This window comes from Labrus bergylta, chromosome 18 (genome assembly GCF_963930695.1).
Source record: "Labrus bergylta chromosome 18, fLabBer1.1, whole genome shotgun sequence".
NCBI classification, from domain to species: Eukaryota; Metazoa; Chordata; class Actinopteri; order Labriformes; family Labridae; genus Labrus; species Labrus bergylta.
In genome coordinates this window covers 26,764,110-26,779,109 of record NC_089212.1, presented here as the reverse complement: position 1 = coordinate 26,779,109, position 15,000 = coordinate 26,764,110, and the positions used below count along the sequence as shown (strand labels likewise).

General features: G+C 44.1%; 1 protein-coding gene across 1 annotated transcript in view; it reads left to right on the top strand.

The window, feature by feature from the left end:
- Positions 1–13,877, top strand: part of LOC109978845 (sodium/calcium exchanger 3-like) — a 33,618-nt gene extending 19,741 nt beyond the window's left edge. The window contains exons 2-5 of the mRNA XM_065966675.1: positions 7,832–7,849; positions 9,811–9,935; positions 10,564–10,663; positions 13,597–13,877. Coding sequence (XP_065822747.1) covers positions 7,832–7,849; positions 9,811–9,935; positions 10,564–10,663; positions 13,597–13,877 — 524 coding nt within the window. The remainder of the gene's footprint in view (positions 1–7,831; positions 7,850–9,810; positions 9,936–10,563; positions 10,664–13,596) is intronic.
- The last annotated feature ends 1,123 nt before the right edge of the window (positions 13,878–15,000 follow it).

The window sequence follows — 15,000 nt, the reverse complement described above, 5'->3', positions numbered from 1 at the left end:
CAACCGCCCTCATCTGTGATACCCATTACAACCAAAAATTCAACATCAACAGGAAATCAGCATCCACTGGTCCACTTTACCTGTCCGACTTTAAAGGAAATACACCTCCCTTCATGCCGACCAAGCTTACGTTTCTTCACTTTGATCTTTAAGGAAGTTAAAAAAACTCCCAAATACTAAAAAAAACACAGAAATTTACATTAATGAGTTCAGGCCGAGATAAGATCATGTTTTGTTTATCCCGGGAGGAGAATCGGTGTGCACAGATAAACAGATCAACTTCAAACAGGATTAAAAAGATAAACTATTAGCATAAAAATACAAGTTTAAAAAAACTCTAAACTCAGCTCACAGGAGGATGAAGGTTCAAGATCTCAGAGCGCGGACGAGTCAAATGTCGACTCAGGGCTCCAGAGTGAGGCATGATGTGAGGCCTCAGCTCAGTGAAGAACTTTTAACACTTTATTTTTCTTTTTATATATAATTATGCTTCAAATAAAGACAAGCATTTCTCTACACCTTGTTCTTGTTTAAAAATCTTTCACATTATATGAAAGTTATAGAGAGCGATGAAAAGGTGACCTTATGGCGCTAAAGGCGACGCAATGAAAAATGTGGGTGCACCTAAAATAAAAAGTTAGGCGCACCAGTGCAACCAGTGCAAAAAGTTATTCTGGAGTCCGGCGACTGGGAGTCCTTTTCAGAAACAGAACTCAGGAGGCCAGCCATTATTGTTGTAGTCCATCTACTCGCTCATGACTATCGACTGGAACGGTATCGATCATGATGCACCTGGTGAAAAGTCTCCGTCTTCAGAGGAACGCCATATCGCCCGTTGTCATGACGACAGAAACGGTGCTGTTTTAAAAAGTGCATCCTGACACCTGGCTTTTTTTTAACTTCCTGTTTTCAGACGCCAAAACGAAGCTTTGACACTTGTTGACTCACGATATGAAAATCGTTGCTGTGGAGTTTTGACAGGAAGTAGCAGCTCATTTCCTGTTTACAGTGTGTTACACATGGCGTCTTTAACTAGCTCAGCGTGATTAGAAACATGCCTTCCAATTCCACGCCATCAGAAACAGGGACACAGTTGAACGAGATGACGGATGTGTTACGCCGTCTGAACGGTGAAAGATAATAAAGGCAGCAGAAGCATCCGTCTTTGTCCTCCTCGCCGCTCTCACTGTGTGTGCAGAGCGGCGAGGAGGTTTCTCAGCTGAAGCGTTGTTGAACACGTCACTCCACGTCGCAGGAAACGCTCCGTTTGCTGAGATCCCCGAGACGCTCGTTTCCTCTCAATCTGTGGCAACATGTCTGAAGGGGGATGTACAGTACGGGTATAAATATCCTCATGCATGTTTTAATGTGTGCGTCTTGAGCGGCGTGATGACTCATCCTCGCCACAGGGTAAACACAAACACATCCTCCCTCTTCCTGTTCTTCTTTAAATGTTAGAATAATCGCTCTGTTTCATCCATTCTTTTGATATCGAGTCAGGATAAAAATATATAAAACATGAACGTTCTATCAGTGACATCACAGATTGGTTACTGAAGAGGCGTTTTGAGGCCCAAAGATGGCGGTCGCCATGTTGTCGCTTAACTCCACCTGACTTCTACAATTCACTTATCAGACTCTTTTCTCCAAAGCGACGTACATCAGAGAGTAAGAACAACACAAGCAAGGATCTAGAAAAAAGGGAACAATGTGAGTAAGAGCAAACGATCAGCTTTGAGTCTGATTGGACACACAGGTGCTGACAGGAAGTGACCAGAGGCAAAGCACAACATTGAGGGCAGTTCTTGAGAGCTCTAATCAGTATAGAAACCATCTTATAAGTCGTCGTTATCAAACAAAAACCATCATCATTACCATCATCATCATCAATAATATGGAGACCATCATCATTAAGTTAGTAGGTATTCATGAAAGAGCTGGGTCTTTAGCTTTTTCTTAAAGGTGCAGAGGGACTCTGCAGATCACATGGAGTTTGGAAGTTCACTCCACCACATTCAAAACATATAAAACTACGGTAACGTCTATTTGTATATCACTAAGTTGGCTGGCGAGCTCTGCTATTGGATACTCTGAGAGCCGCAATGTCTGCATCGTTAGGCGGCTTGGTGTGACCCGCGTGCTCCCGTTTCATAGTTTACAATTCTGTCCGACACAACCAACGATCCAGCGCAGGATACGCACAGCTGATGTCATACATTCACGTAGTTAAAAGCGAGTTTGACCTGCTGGTTAACGTTTCCAAACCGCCGCAGGTCAAGACAAACAACAAGCTATTGGGCGGGTACCGTTGAAGGACAGGCAAAGGCTTTGAGACAAACTGTCAGGAATATTCTTTGTTCATCGCGACTCGAATTGATGACTCGGGCAAACGGGACAAGCAGCAAAGAGTAAACGTCTTGTTGTGTATGTGTCCCGTCTTTATTCCATGGTCGCTATTCCTAGATGAGCGAGCGTATTTCATAAAACAAGCTCTAAGTGCATCCATTTACCATTCCTCCATAACTTAAACTCCTTCCCTCTCCCACCTCATTATTCTTCTCCCTCCCTCCACCCATTCATCCATGTTGCTGTTCTTCTCTCCCTTCATAAATCTCTTTCCCATCGCTCCTCTCTACTCCTCTTTCCATCCCAAAGCTTTGTTCAGTATTCCTGCTGTATTCCAGCCCTCTCACTCCTCCACCATCAATCCTTATTCCTCTCCTGTTTCTGCCAATCAGTCCATCCCTCCATCCCTCCTTTAAATCTATTCACCCATTTATCATGTCACCTGTCCTGCATCCACCTGATTCTCCATTCTTACACCTTTAAGAAAAAGCTAAAGACCCAGCTCTTTCATGAATACCTACTAACTTAATGATGATGGTCTCCATATTATTGATGATGATGATGGTAATGACGATGGTTTTTGTTTGATAACGACGACTTATAAGATGGTTTCTATACTGATTAGAGCTCTCAAGAACTGCCCTCAATGTTGTGCTTTGCCTCTGGTCACTTCCTGTCAGCACCTGTGTGTCCAATCAGACTCAAAGTTGATCGTTTGCTCTTACTCACATTGTTCCCTTTTTTCTAGATCCTTGCTTGTGTTGTTCTTACTCTCTGATGTACGTCGCTTTGGATAAAGACTGAAAATTCAGTCCAACCAAGTCTCTTATTAAGAATTGGTCAATCTTTGGGGCGCTGGTGGCCGGTGGTTAGAGCGTGCGCCCCATGTATGGAGGTCTTCCAAGCAGGCGGCCCAGGTTCAAATCCCGCCTGTGGATCCTTTTCTGCATGTCATTCCCTACAGTCTCTCCCTGATTTCTGACTCTATCCACTGTCCTATCTCTCCATTAATAGCCCAAAAATAAATCTTTAAAATAAATAATTGGTACATTTTTAGAGCAGGCTTAGTTACTGTCCTTCTTCCACCTCTCCTCCATTAGCGCTCGTTTCACTTCCTCTATCGCTTTGTAAACACTTTCTTTCTCTGCATCCACAAGATTTTGTTCTTTCCCCATCTTCTTGCTCCCTTGACTCATCATCTTCATCCATTCAGCCGCACCCCCGGCCTCTGCAAATCAGAGAATAGTCTCAGTAAGTCCGATGATGATTCTGTTTTAATGAGCTGTGGAGAGAGATGTTCTGCACAGAAGGACTCACTCTTTTGTAACGAGACAGATCAGATTCAGCCGAGAGCGCGGGACAATACAGCGCTGATGTTGACAACAGATAAACACCAACACCCACATCGTGCCCTCCACACACACACACACACACACACACACACACACACACACACACACACACACACACACACACACCCCTCGTATTACATCCCTTTGGTTAATCTTCCTTATCGCAGTTGTTCTGCTGGCAGAATGACAACCTTCTGGGTTGTGAATGTATGATGAGTCTGCTTTGAATCATCCTCTTCTTTTATTACACTTTTGTTTGTGTCTATTTAAAACTAAATCATTTTTTTTTTCTGTCTGTTTTTGAAACTGTCACTTTTATATAGAATTGTAATGATGGAAATGTCCTCCAAAAGTCACTTCTATGTCGGGCTTTATTGTTATTTTGTGAATTGTTATTTGGTTATCTCTGCAGGCCACTCTAAACCTGTACTGCCCATTCCCACTTAATCCGTTCACTGCCATTCAAATCAACACTCCTGTTTCCACAGCAAGCGCCGCAGGTCGTCTCTGGAGCGTGCCAGCAGCGCCACTCCAGCTGAGTTTCAAATACGAGCGTGCGGTCAATTAAAATGAAACGCAACATGCAGACTCCTGATCATATTTTCCAAAACAGACACCGAATGAACAACAAATCATCCTCAGAAAGACAAGGAGACATGTTTGCAGGTTTTTCTCTTTATTCACGCATGATCTTGTTGTTCTCCTGTTACCTTGTAGTTTTCTCCTGTGATCTTGTAGTTCTCTCTTGTGATCTTGTAGTTCTCTCATGTGATCTTGTAGTTCTCTCTTGTGATCTTGTAGTTCTCTCATGTGATCTTGTAGTTCTCCTGTGATCTTATAGTTCTCTCATGTGATCTTGTATTTCTCATGTGATCTTGTAGTTCTCCTGTGATCTTGTAGTTCTCTCATGTGATCTTGTAGTTCTCTCGTGATCTTGTAGTTCTCCTGTTACCTTGTAGTTCTCTCTTGTGATCTTGTAGTTCTCTCATGTGATCTTGTAGTTCTCTCTTGTGATCTTGTAGTTCTCTCATGTGATCTTGTAGTTCTCCTGTGATCTTATAGTTCTCTCATGTGATCTTGTATTTCTCATGTGATCTTGTAGTTCTCCTGTGATCTTGTAGTTCTCTCATGTGATCTTGTAGTTCTCTCGTGATCTTGTAGTTCTCCTGTTACCTTGTAGTTCTCTCTTGTGATCTTGTAGTTCTCTCATGTGATCTTGTAGTTCTCTCATGTGATTTTGTAGTTCTCTCCTGTGATTTTGTAGTTCTCTCATGTGATCTTGTAGTTCTCCTGTGATCTTGTAGTTCTCTTGTGATCTTGTAGTTCTCCTGTGATCTTGTAGTTCCCCTGTGATCTTGTAGTTCTCTCATGTGATCTTGTATTTCTCATGTGATCTTGTAGTTCTCCTGTGATCTTGTAGTTCTCCTGTGATCTTGTAGTTCTCCTGTGATCTTGTAGTTCTCCTGTGATCTTGTAGTTCTCTTGTAGTTCTCCTGTGATCTTGTAGTTCTCCTGTCATCTTGTAGTTCTCTTGTGATCTTGTAGTTCTCCTGTGATCTTGTAGTTCACTCTGTGATCTTGTAGTTTTCCTGTGATCTTGTAGTTCTCCTGTGATCTTGTAGTTCTCCTGTGATCTTGTAGTTTTCCTGTGATCTTGCAGTTCTCTTGTGATCTTGTAGTTCTCCTGTGATCTTGTAGTTCTCTTGTGATCTTGTAGTTCTCCTGTGATCTTGCAGTTCTCTTGTGATCTTGTAGTTCTCCTGTGATCTTGTAGTTCTCTTGTGATCTTGTAGTTCTCCTGTGATCTTGTAGTTCTCTTGTGATCTTGTAGTTCTCCTGTGATCTTGCAGTTCTCTTGTGATCTTGTAGTTCTCCTGTGATCTTGTAGTTCTCTTGTGATCTTGTAGTTCTCTTGTGATCTTGTAGTTCTCCTGTGATCTTGTAGTTCTCTTGTGATCTTGTAGTTCTCCTGTGATCTTGTAGTTTTTGTTAAGCTCCTGTCGCTCCTGTCGTTCTTAATATAGTAATGTAATATAGATATTTGATTTGATAGTTTGGACTTCTTGTAGGTATATTTTATGTTTATCTCTTTATTCCCTGAGTGTGTTTCCATACTGTTATATCTGTCGGAGACTCTCCTCGTCTGGCTCGTGTCGTACAAATGATAATTAAACAATGCTTACAGCAATGAATGCACTTAGCTGCTAATGATGATCAACTGTGGCCTGTTCTTGATTTAGAAAGTTGATTAGCTCGTTAATTAGCATCATGTCTGGGTGACGGAGGTTTTAGAGGGGGCTGTACCGTCTGACATTGTCTTGTCCTTCCAACAGTCTCTGACCCTCTCTCGTGTGAACACTTTGTGATTTAGGATTCTGATGAAGACGTTAAGACGTAAGAGCTGTCAACATGAATCTTCAGAGGATAAAAACAACATTGAGGCTTTTTCCTCTGGGGTATCCTGTCATGTAATTAGTGGTTAGCTACTTAAGTCTCTTTTTTCTTAATCATGTTATTTAAAGGTCACATATCCTCCTCCTCTTCTTCAGTGTAAATAAGTCTCAGAGCTCCTCAAAACATGTGTGTGAAGTTTCTTGTTCTAAATCCACTCTGATCCTGTATTTGATCATGTCTATAAACCCCTCTATTTCAGCCCTGCTCAGAACAGGCTGTTTCTGTGTCTGTACCTTTAAATATGTAAATGAGCTGTGTCTGACCACGCCCCCTCTCTGGAAGGGCTTGGGTGTACTCGGTCTTTCTCGCTCCATGTCCTATTGTTTACGGTGAGAAGGCAGACTCAGAGGGCAGAACAAACACCTAGCTGTGGGAGTGTCACCCACCTGGGGGAGGGGCTACTGCCCTTTGTGATGTCATGAAGGGAAAATCTCCAAACGGCCTGTTTGAGCACACATTTTCTGAAAAGTGGAGCAGGCAGAAGACGGAGAGGATGGACTTTTCTCATCATTGGGGGGTTTGTAGACAGACTAGAGACACATGTTAGAGTTAGAGGAACATGGAGAAGAGGATTCAGCATCATATGAGACCTTTAACAAACTCTGAAGCCGGTTGGTTTGAGGCAGATGGCCGTCCACCAATCAGTCTGATTCTGCTCGAGGTTTCTGCCGGCTAAAAGGACATGTTTTTCTCCCAATTTCCCAAAGTCCTCGCTCACTGTGAATCTGAAATGAAAAACAAACTTTGCAGACTTGCTGGCAGGTATTTTGCTGTTTTTAGCAGGTTTGCATTTTGTTTTTACACTCCCCCCCCCACCCACCCAAAGGGAGGCTGTCAAATCATATTCTGTCATCTTAACCTCCGACATATTGACAGAATGACACTTCCTCTTAGATAACAGATCCCACAAACTGTTGTATTTGAAGGTTTGCACGTGTCCTCAACAGCAGCAACATGGATGGCAGATAATTCTAGGATTAAATTCTGTTTCTAGTAGTTCTTTCATTTGACCTGTTTTCAGTTAAAGTACCTTAGTGTTTTACAGGCCAGGTTCTTTGCAGCCTGATGTATCGATCCTGAACTCGTTTCATAAAAGTGAATGTGTAATTATCATCTGACATCAGCACGGAGCTGTGAAGTTCTGTTTCGAGCTGCAGATCATGTCCTCTCGTTGTGTTGATTTCTATCACACATTGTTCCTTTGTGCTCATAAAAAGCTGCAAAGTACCAAATCTCCTCTGACTGCCTCAGAGAAATGTAATAATCAGAGCCGCATATATCAAACCTTGCGGTCAATATCAGATCATTCCCCGAGACGGTTACATTTTCTCCTCCAATCAGACTGATTCTTTCTTTATGCATCTTTATTCCATCTCCACTCATCATCTGATTTTCTGTTTTCTCCATACCTTCCTCCTCCTCCTCCTCTTCCTCCTCCTCCTCCTCCTCCTCCTCCTCCTCCTCCTCCTCGTCCTCCTCCTCTTCCACCTCCTCCGCTTCCTCTTCCTCTTCCTCCTCCTCTTCCTCATCTTCCTCCTCCTCCTCGTCCTCCTCCTCTTCCACCTCCTCCGCTTCCTCTTCCTCCTCCGCTTCCTCTTCCTCCTCCTCCTCCTCTTCCTCATCTTCCTCCTCCTCCTCCTCCTCCTCCTCCTCCTCTTCTTCCTCTTCCTCTATCACAGCTCTGTTGTTAGCTGAAGGTAAGACCTCCGTCTGTTTGAGTTTGGTTCAGTTTGAGGGTCTCGATTGCATGATGTTGATAATTCATCTGATTGAATCTTTCAGAAAAGAGACACATGTTGAATCACAGGCCTGCAGACTGCGTGCATGAGGCGTGCAAACTAACCACATGGCCACGAGGTGCTATGGGGAATGACTCGCTCTAGAGCCAGCCCCCAAGTGGCCATTCCAGGAACTGCACATCCATGTCCACTTCATTATTGAATCCTGGTTTTGTCACTTGATGTCGACGCTGTAACCAGTCTGTTACAAACACACGCTCCTCGCCCGCTCTCTCTCCGCCTCTTAATGAAGCTAATCAGCAGATTAATTAATCATAAATCCATAACTCACGCTCTCCAGTCGTGAACAAGCTACAGACACTTGATAACCGTTGGAAGATAAAAAACCTGCCGTTAATAAATTAGAAATTTAATTACCTTTTTGTGCGATTGTGTTTTCATTATTTTCCTCGTCCTTGTCGGGAAAATTTGTGTCATGTTGCGATGCGGCTCCGAGGAAGGCGGACGGCGGGATAATCAAATTTTAAACATGAGCAAAAGAAATCCTGTCAGGACTTGAGGGTGCACACTTTCTTGTGTGTGTAATTGATTTATCTTTAAAGTGTGTGTGCTGGTGTATTATGCATGCCTCTGTGTGAGTGTGAGAGATCACAGGGACTCGGCTGTGATCTTTAATGGCAACGTTAATATTTAATGGCGAGTGCGTTGTCAGCAGAGAGCGGCAGGGCTGGGACTCGGGTCTCTGCACCAGGTGGCTCAGTGGGGGGGGTTCTTCCTCAGAGCGGGATGAGAGGCCTTTTGGACGTCTGGATCGCTCCTCCTTGATCGAGTTTGACAGCGAAGAATTGATGTTGTGGCGCTCTGTGTGGTGTGCAGCGGTGCACTCAGGAGATCTGTGAAGCCACGCAGGGCGGCGAGGAGAGGGGTGGGAGGGACCGGGGCCGAGGCGAGACACAGGAAGCAGTTTGTGTGTAAGACTTTGACTAGTGGTGGCATTGAAGTAAAGACCCTGGATGTCTTCATTTAATTAGCGTTGATAATTACTTTTAAAAACTAACTTTGACCCAAACGGCTCAGAAAAAATGGAGACCAGGAATATAAAGAACGCCACACAGATATAAGCTTTATCTGTGGTGAATAAAGCCCCCCCCCCCAACACACACACCCCCACCCCCAGAAAATAATGAAAGGTAATTAATAAAACTAATGAAACACTAGGGGCCGGTGACAAAAGCTGGAAAGGTACCGAGCCAACCTCATGATTGGCTGTTGCTCTCGGTACCTCCCCCTAAAACTACCCAGATTCTCCTACCTGGCTCCTCTAAACCCCCAAATCTGAATGTTTGAATGAGTGACGTCACCCGTCTGTTCCTGCAGGGGGCGCTGGAGTCCCATCGATGGCGGTCTCCATGTCTCAGTCTAACTTAAGAAGTGAGGACCACCGTGTGTATTTGTGATCTGGATAAACCGACTCTTTAAAATGATTTTGTTCAGATTTTCAGGGTCCTAATGACTCATAAGACCTTGACTGTCTTTGGTCCAACATAATTTAAATCTGAACATGTTGAAAGAGGTTTAATGGGGATCCTGAAAGTCAAACATTCTCACTTTTTTTTGTCTAATTAACCCGTGTGTGTGTGTGTGTGTGTGTGTGTGTGTGTGTGTGTACTGAAGTGATAAAGCATGCGAGCCTGTCTAACATTAACAAATCAAAGTAGTTAAAGATGGCGTTCCTCAAACCTTCACAGCGTTTGTTTCTCCGCTCTGATGAAGGTGACGGATGCTCCTCACAGACTCTTCAGAACGTCGTCTGATGATTTCTTTGAGTTCTGAGAAGAACAACACAACATGCTAATCATCTTCCTCACCGTGCTTCCTTTGTGCTCTCTCCCTCTCTCTCTTCCTCCCTCGCCGCTCAGATGTTCCAGAGAGGAAGATGACATCAGATGAGGAGGAAGCCAGGCGCATCGCCGAGATGGGGAAACCGGTGCTGGGGGAACACTCCAAGCTGGAAGTCATTATCGAGGAATCATACGAGTTTAAGGTGGGAAGGGTTACTCATCAAACACACGCACGCACGCACGCACACACACACACACACACACACACACACACACACACACACACACACACACACACACACACACACACACACACACACACACACACACACACACACACACACACACACACACACACACACACACACACACACACACACACACACACACACACAGTGACATGTTTCTAATTTTAGCACGCTGCTCTTCGGAGGCTTTTCTTTTCTGGAGGAGATTTTTTATGCATCCTTAAACCTCCCTCACTAAAAGCATCATGTTTGTTTCTGCTGTCATGCATCACACACAGTGTTCTGTACTACACTGCCATCATGTGGTGAACTCGGGTAATGTTTATACAAAGCAGCCTCTTGAGTTTTTTTCACTCTCCTTCATTTAGAAACAAACTGCTCAGCTCTACATTCCTCCTCACAGGAGTTTTTTATTTTAGTCCTTAGACATCAGTAAGACTTCTTCACTCATTTTGTTTTTCCTCGTGTTTTTTAACCTCTTTGATTTTATTTCTCCTTCGTCCACGGCTGCACGTTTTTTAATCTCCAGATGTGAGTAATGTTCAGATTTGTGTTCTGCCTCTCGGTCTCCTCCTCCTCACAGAGCACAGTGGACAAGCTGATCAAGAAGACCAACCTGGCTCTGGTGGTGGGGACTAACTCGTGGAGAGACCAGTTCATGGAGGCCATCACAGTCAGTGCAGGTAATGAAAATAACTTCAATAGATTCTCTGCTCGGACTGGAAGTGGTTTGACATGACGGAAAGCATTGGATTTGAATTTGGAAAGGTTGGATTTGAACCCGGGCAACCCACTTGGAGGACTACAGCCTCCATACATGGAGCGCGCACACTAACCACTGCACCACCAGCGCCCCATGACGAGCGTACTTTTATACAAATCAAATCAGGTGAAGGGTGAGTGGGAGGTGCAGGATGATGGATTTGAAAACCCTCAGTTACAGCCAGGCTAGTAGTTTCCCCCTGTCTCCAGTCTTCATGCTAAGCTAAGCTATACTAGCAGATTGCCTCATATTCCACAGACAGCTTTATGAGTGGTATCAATCTTCTCGTCTGACTCGCAGCAGATTGAACGTCATCATCTCAAACTTTCACCGACTTCAGCCTCCAAAGTATCAGCTGTCAGTGTGAGCAGAGCTCCTGACGCTCTGTAATAATCTCAGAGTGTTAGAAGGAGAAAGAAACTCATCCATCATGTCAGATCAGCTCGCAGCCTGCAGTGCAGCTGTCGCTCCGTCCGACGCCGTCACAACCGGCGTGTCGCGAGAAGGCCATTGCTCCGTCACTCTGCTGATGAAATATTTAATCCAGCACTGCTCTTTACTTTTTCATGATGGGGCTGAAAAGAGCACGCAGGCGGCTCACACGGCCTGACACTTTGAATCAGCACGCCGCCCCCTACCCCCCACTGTCTGCTCAGCTTCCTGTGGACGCCGTGCTCCTCCACCTGAGGACGCCTGCTGACCGCTCACATCTAGCTGAGAGGAGCTGATGAGCTTTTCTTCTTCTGGATAACTTTCATGAAGCTCAAAGTTACTCCAACGACTCAATCTATGACCTTTAAAGGCTTTATATGTGATGTTTTGATCCAGCAGATGTCGCCCTTGAGCACCAGCATGAAACCAAAACAACTGGCGCTGCATTGTTGTGTTAGCATGCTAATGCTAGTGATCTTTATTATGCTGGTATCTTCACACTGCATGTAAATTTACCTGAAATGAGCGTGATCTAGAAACACAGTTAAGCAGTGAGTACAGTATGTTATTCTTCTTTTCTCTAGTCCCTCAATTAAACAACTTTTATACACGAGGGGAGTAGTCAGCCGGCCGTCCTGGCGATGTAAACAAAGTGAAGATAGGACTCTGAAAACTCTGAAAACATCACAGACAGTGGGACTCGGGTGTTACACCCATTGTAGACAGTCATGACTCACAGAGTTATTTTCAGAGGAGATACTTGATTTATATTACATCTTAAAGGTCCCATGTTCTTCTTCTTCTGGTTTTATCTGCTCTTTAGTGTGTTTTCTAAGTGTCCTGTGCATGTTTAGTCACATCTATGTCCAAAAATTCAAAGTCTGCGGAAACGCGGCTTCTCCTACGCCCTCCTGTTAGCTGTAGCATTAGCTGCATGTAACGCTCGGTTCTAGCCCCCCTCGATAAAAATTTGTCAGTGTGATGTCACTGATCTAAGCCCATTGGCTCGTTGTGGCCCAGCAGTTCATGTCGAAATTTCCAAGAACCGTGCTGAGCAACTGACCAATAACGACAGAGCGGATCGGCAGACCAATCAGAGCAGACTTGGCCCACGTGGGGTCTAACAGTGTGGGCTCAACAGAGTGTAGCTGACGGACTCAGAGCAGAGAGGGAGCAAGGAGGAGCAGTTCATGAAAACAGACACTTTTTTAGAACTTTATCTATTGTGAACGTACAAAAGTAGGAACATAGATTAAATATAAGAACCCCAAAAAGAGCAGAATATGACCTCTGTGTGCTTTCAAAATAAAAGCTCTGTAAATAAAGTCTGTAAACATGACTCTGACAGTTGGGGGCTGTCAGTGTGGAGACGCTCTGGAGCCGTTACTATGACGACAATGTGTGTGTGTTGTTGTCTTTGAGTTGTCAGAGTTTTATGCTTTGAGATTCTAATCCATTCTTAGTCACTGAGTTGTTAATTTGACTAATAATGGGGAAAACCAAACGTCCTAACACGAGGCTCCAAAACATCCTAAACCAATGCATGACAAATGCTTAAGTCCACTTCTTATATATGCTCCATTTATTCTCTAAGCTTTCATTGGACAGTAGAATCACCTCGCATTACCTTTAGATACTAGCAGGAATAGATTAAAGATGTGCACATTACAGGACAATCTTTACATACCTGATTTTTATGTTTCCCAAAATCTCTCCACAGCTTAATCACCCTTCATGTATTTACTGGATTAGTAATTAAAGAGTTTCAGTTTATTGTCTTCAAACCTGCAGAATGATTTAAAGTGTGATAAAACCTGTTTACCCAGAAAGCTTAGCACAACGCCGAGAGCAAAGCAGGAAGTGACACTTCTGGACCCTAAAGTCTGAAGCAGCGGGAGCAGAGAGATGCTGTTATACACTGAATTATAAAAAGCACATTTGTTCCCCACAAAGTGAAGTGCATGTACACATTTCAAAGACGAGAAGTCTCCTCTCTCTTTGGGTTTATTAAAAATGAATCGGCCCCCGTGGCGCCTTCTAATCGACTTCTGTATTTGTGTCACATTTAAAGCTGAACAGTCACAACAATAACCTGAGGCAGAGAGATAAGACGTCTCACTGTGAAGAAAAGGTTTTATTTTTTAAAGTGTATCTTGTCCTCTTCCTCCCCCTCTCTGTCATCCTTTATCTCCTCCATCGATTCTTTATCTCGCCTACTTTTCTCTTCGCTCTCTCTGCTTTAAACTTTCTCTTCATCATCCGTCTCACTTTTATTCTCCTTCTGTCACTTCCTGTTTGACTTTTTCTTAATCTGTCCTTCTACCCTCTTTATCTCCCCCCTCCCCCCCTTCTACCCTCTTTATCCCCCCTCCCCCCCTTCTACCCTCTTTATCTCCCCCCTCCCCCCCCCCCCCCCCACAGATGAGGACGAGGACGACACGGGGGAAGAGCGTCTGCCGTCCTGTTTCGACTACGTCATGCACTTCCTCACCGTCTTCTGGAAGGTCCTGTTTGCGTGCGTTCCCCCCACCGACTACATGAACGGCTGGGCGTGCTTCGTCATCTCCATCGCCATCATCGGCCTGCTCACTGCCGTCATCGGCGACCTGGCGTCTCACTTCGGCTGCACCATCGGCCTGAAGGACTCGGTGACTGCGGTGGTGTTTGTGGCGCTGGGTACCTCCATCCCAGGTGAGTCATGACACTCGATGGATTCTTCTTCTTCTTTAGAAAGAACTTTAAAAACCGCTTCAAACAGATAACGTGCTTCGTCATCAAGATGGCCGACACTCATATTTCCTCCAAACTGACTTTTTCACCCGACAGAAACGAAGCGTCACAGAAACCTGGACGCTGTCAGCACTTTTGTTATTAAAGCTCATTAATAAATCATCACTGCGCTCGACTTTGGATTCAGACGGGAAGAAGATTAAACTCTGAGCAACGTGTTGATGCTGCCAGGAAATGAAAAATATGGAAAGTCACTTTCACCATAATTGACCCTTTGACAAGCCCCGCCCTCCTGAACCACACTGTTGAGCTCTTTATGACGCCATAAGATACACTGTTAAACTTCAGCACTGTATGCTTTACAGGTTCTTACTGTACTCTATAATTACAGTAAATTACTGTATTGTGTGTTTACAGTTTATAGACTGTATTTTAATCTGCAGTGTGTTTCCTGTACAGAGCGCCACAGGAAGGAGTCCTAAAACCAGGAAGTGAGTTAGCATTTGAGCACCATGGGGTCTAACGTCTAAAAGTCAAGTTTGTGGTTAGACTCCTGAAATAAGGTCTGTGGTTAACACAAGCTGGAGAGATGTTGGTGTTTTGTTAGAGCACATAAACTACGTTAGGTAATACCTCCACTTGTGAAGTTTGAAGTTTTTACTCGTCTTTAAAAAGGCGGTTGCTAACAAGCGGCTAAATGTGACTACAGCGGTTGTCGGGGACATTAAAGGTCATCACGCCGGACACAGAGGGCGGGAACTCTCTCACTAGTCGGAGATGTCTCCTGTAGGTTTAATCTTTAGGTTAAGGTGAATATTATGTTAGTAAACTATTTATTAAGCTACGTGGATTAGTTTATCAGAGATCGTCAGAAGCATAACGCTAGTGACGTCACAATCATCTGACCGTGGTGTAGTTAGCTTTAGCATAACGTTAGCTTTTTACTTCTGTCAGCCGCATTAACGCTTCAAACATCATAAAGATGGCGTTCATCTGTGAAGATGATCCTGCTGAACAAAACGCCTACGCTTCAGAAACGTGTGTTTAACACAGAGATTATTTATTAATGATCCAAAATCCAATGAAAACATCCCA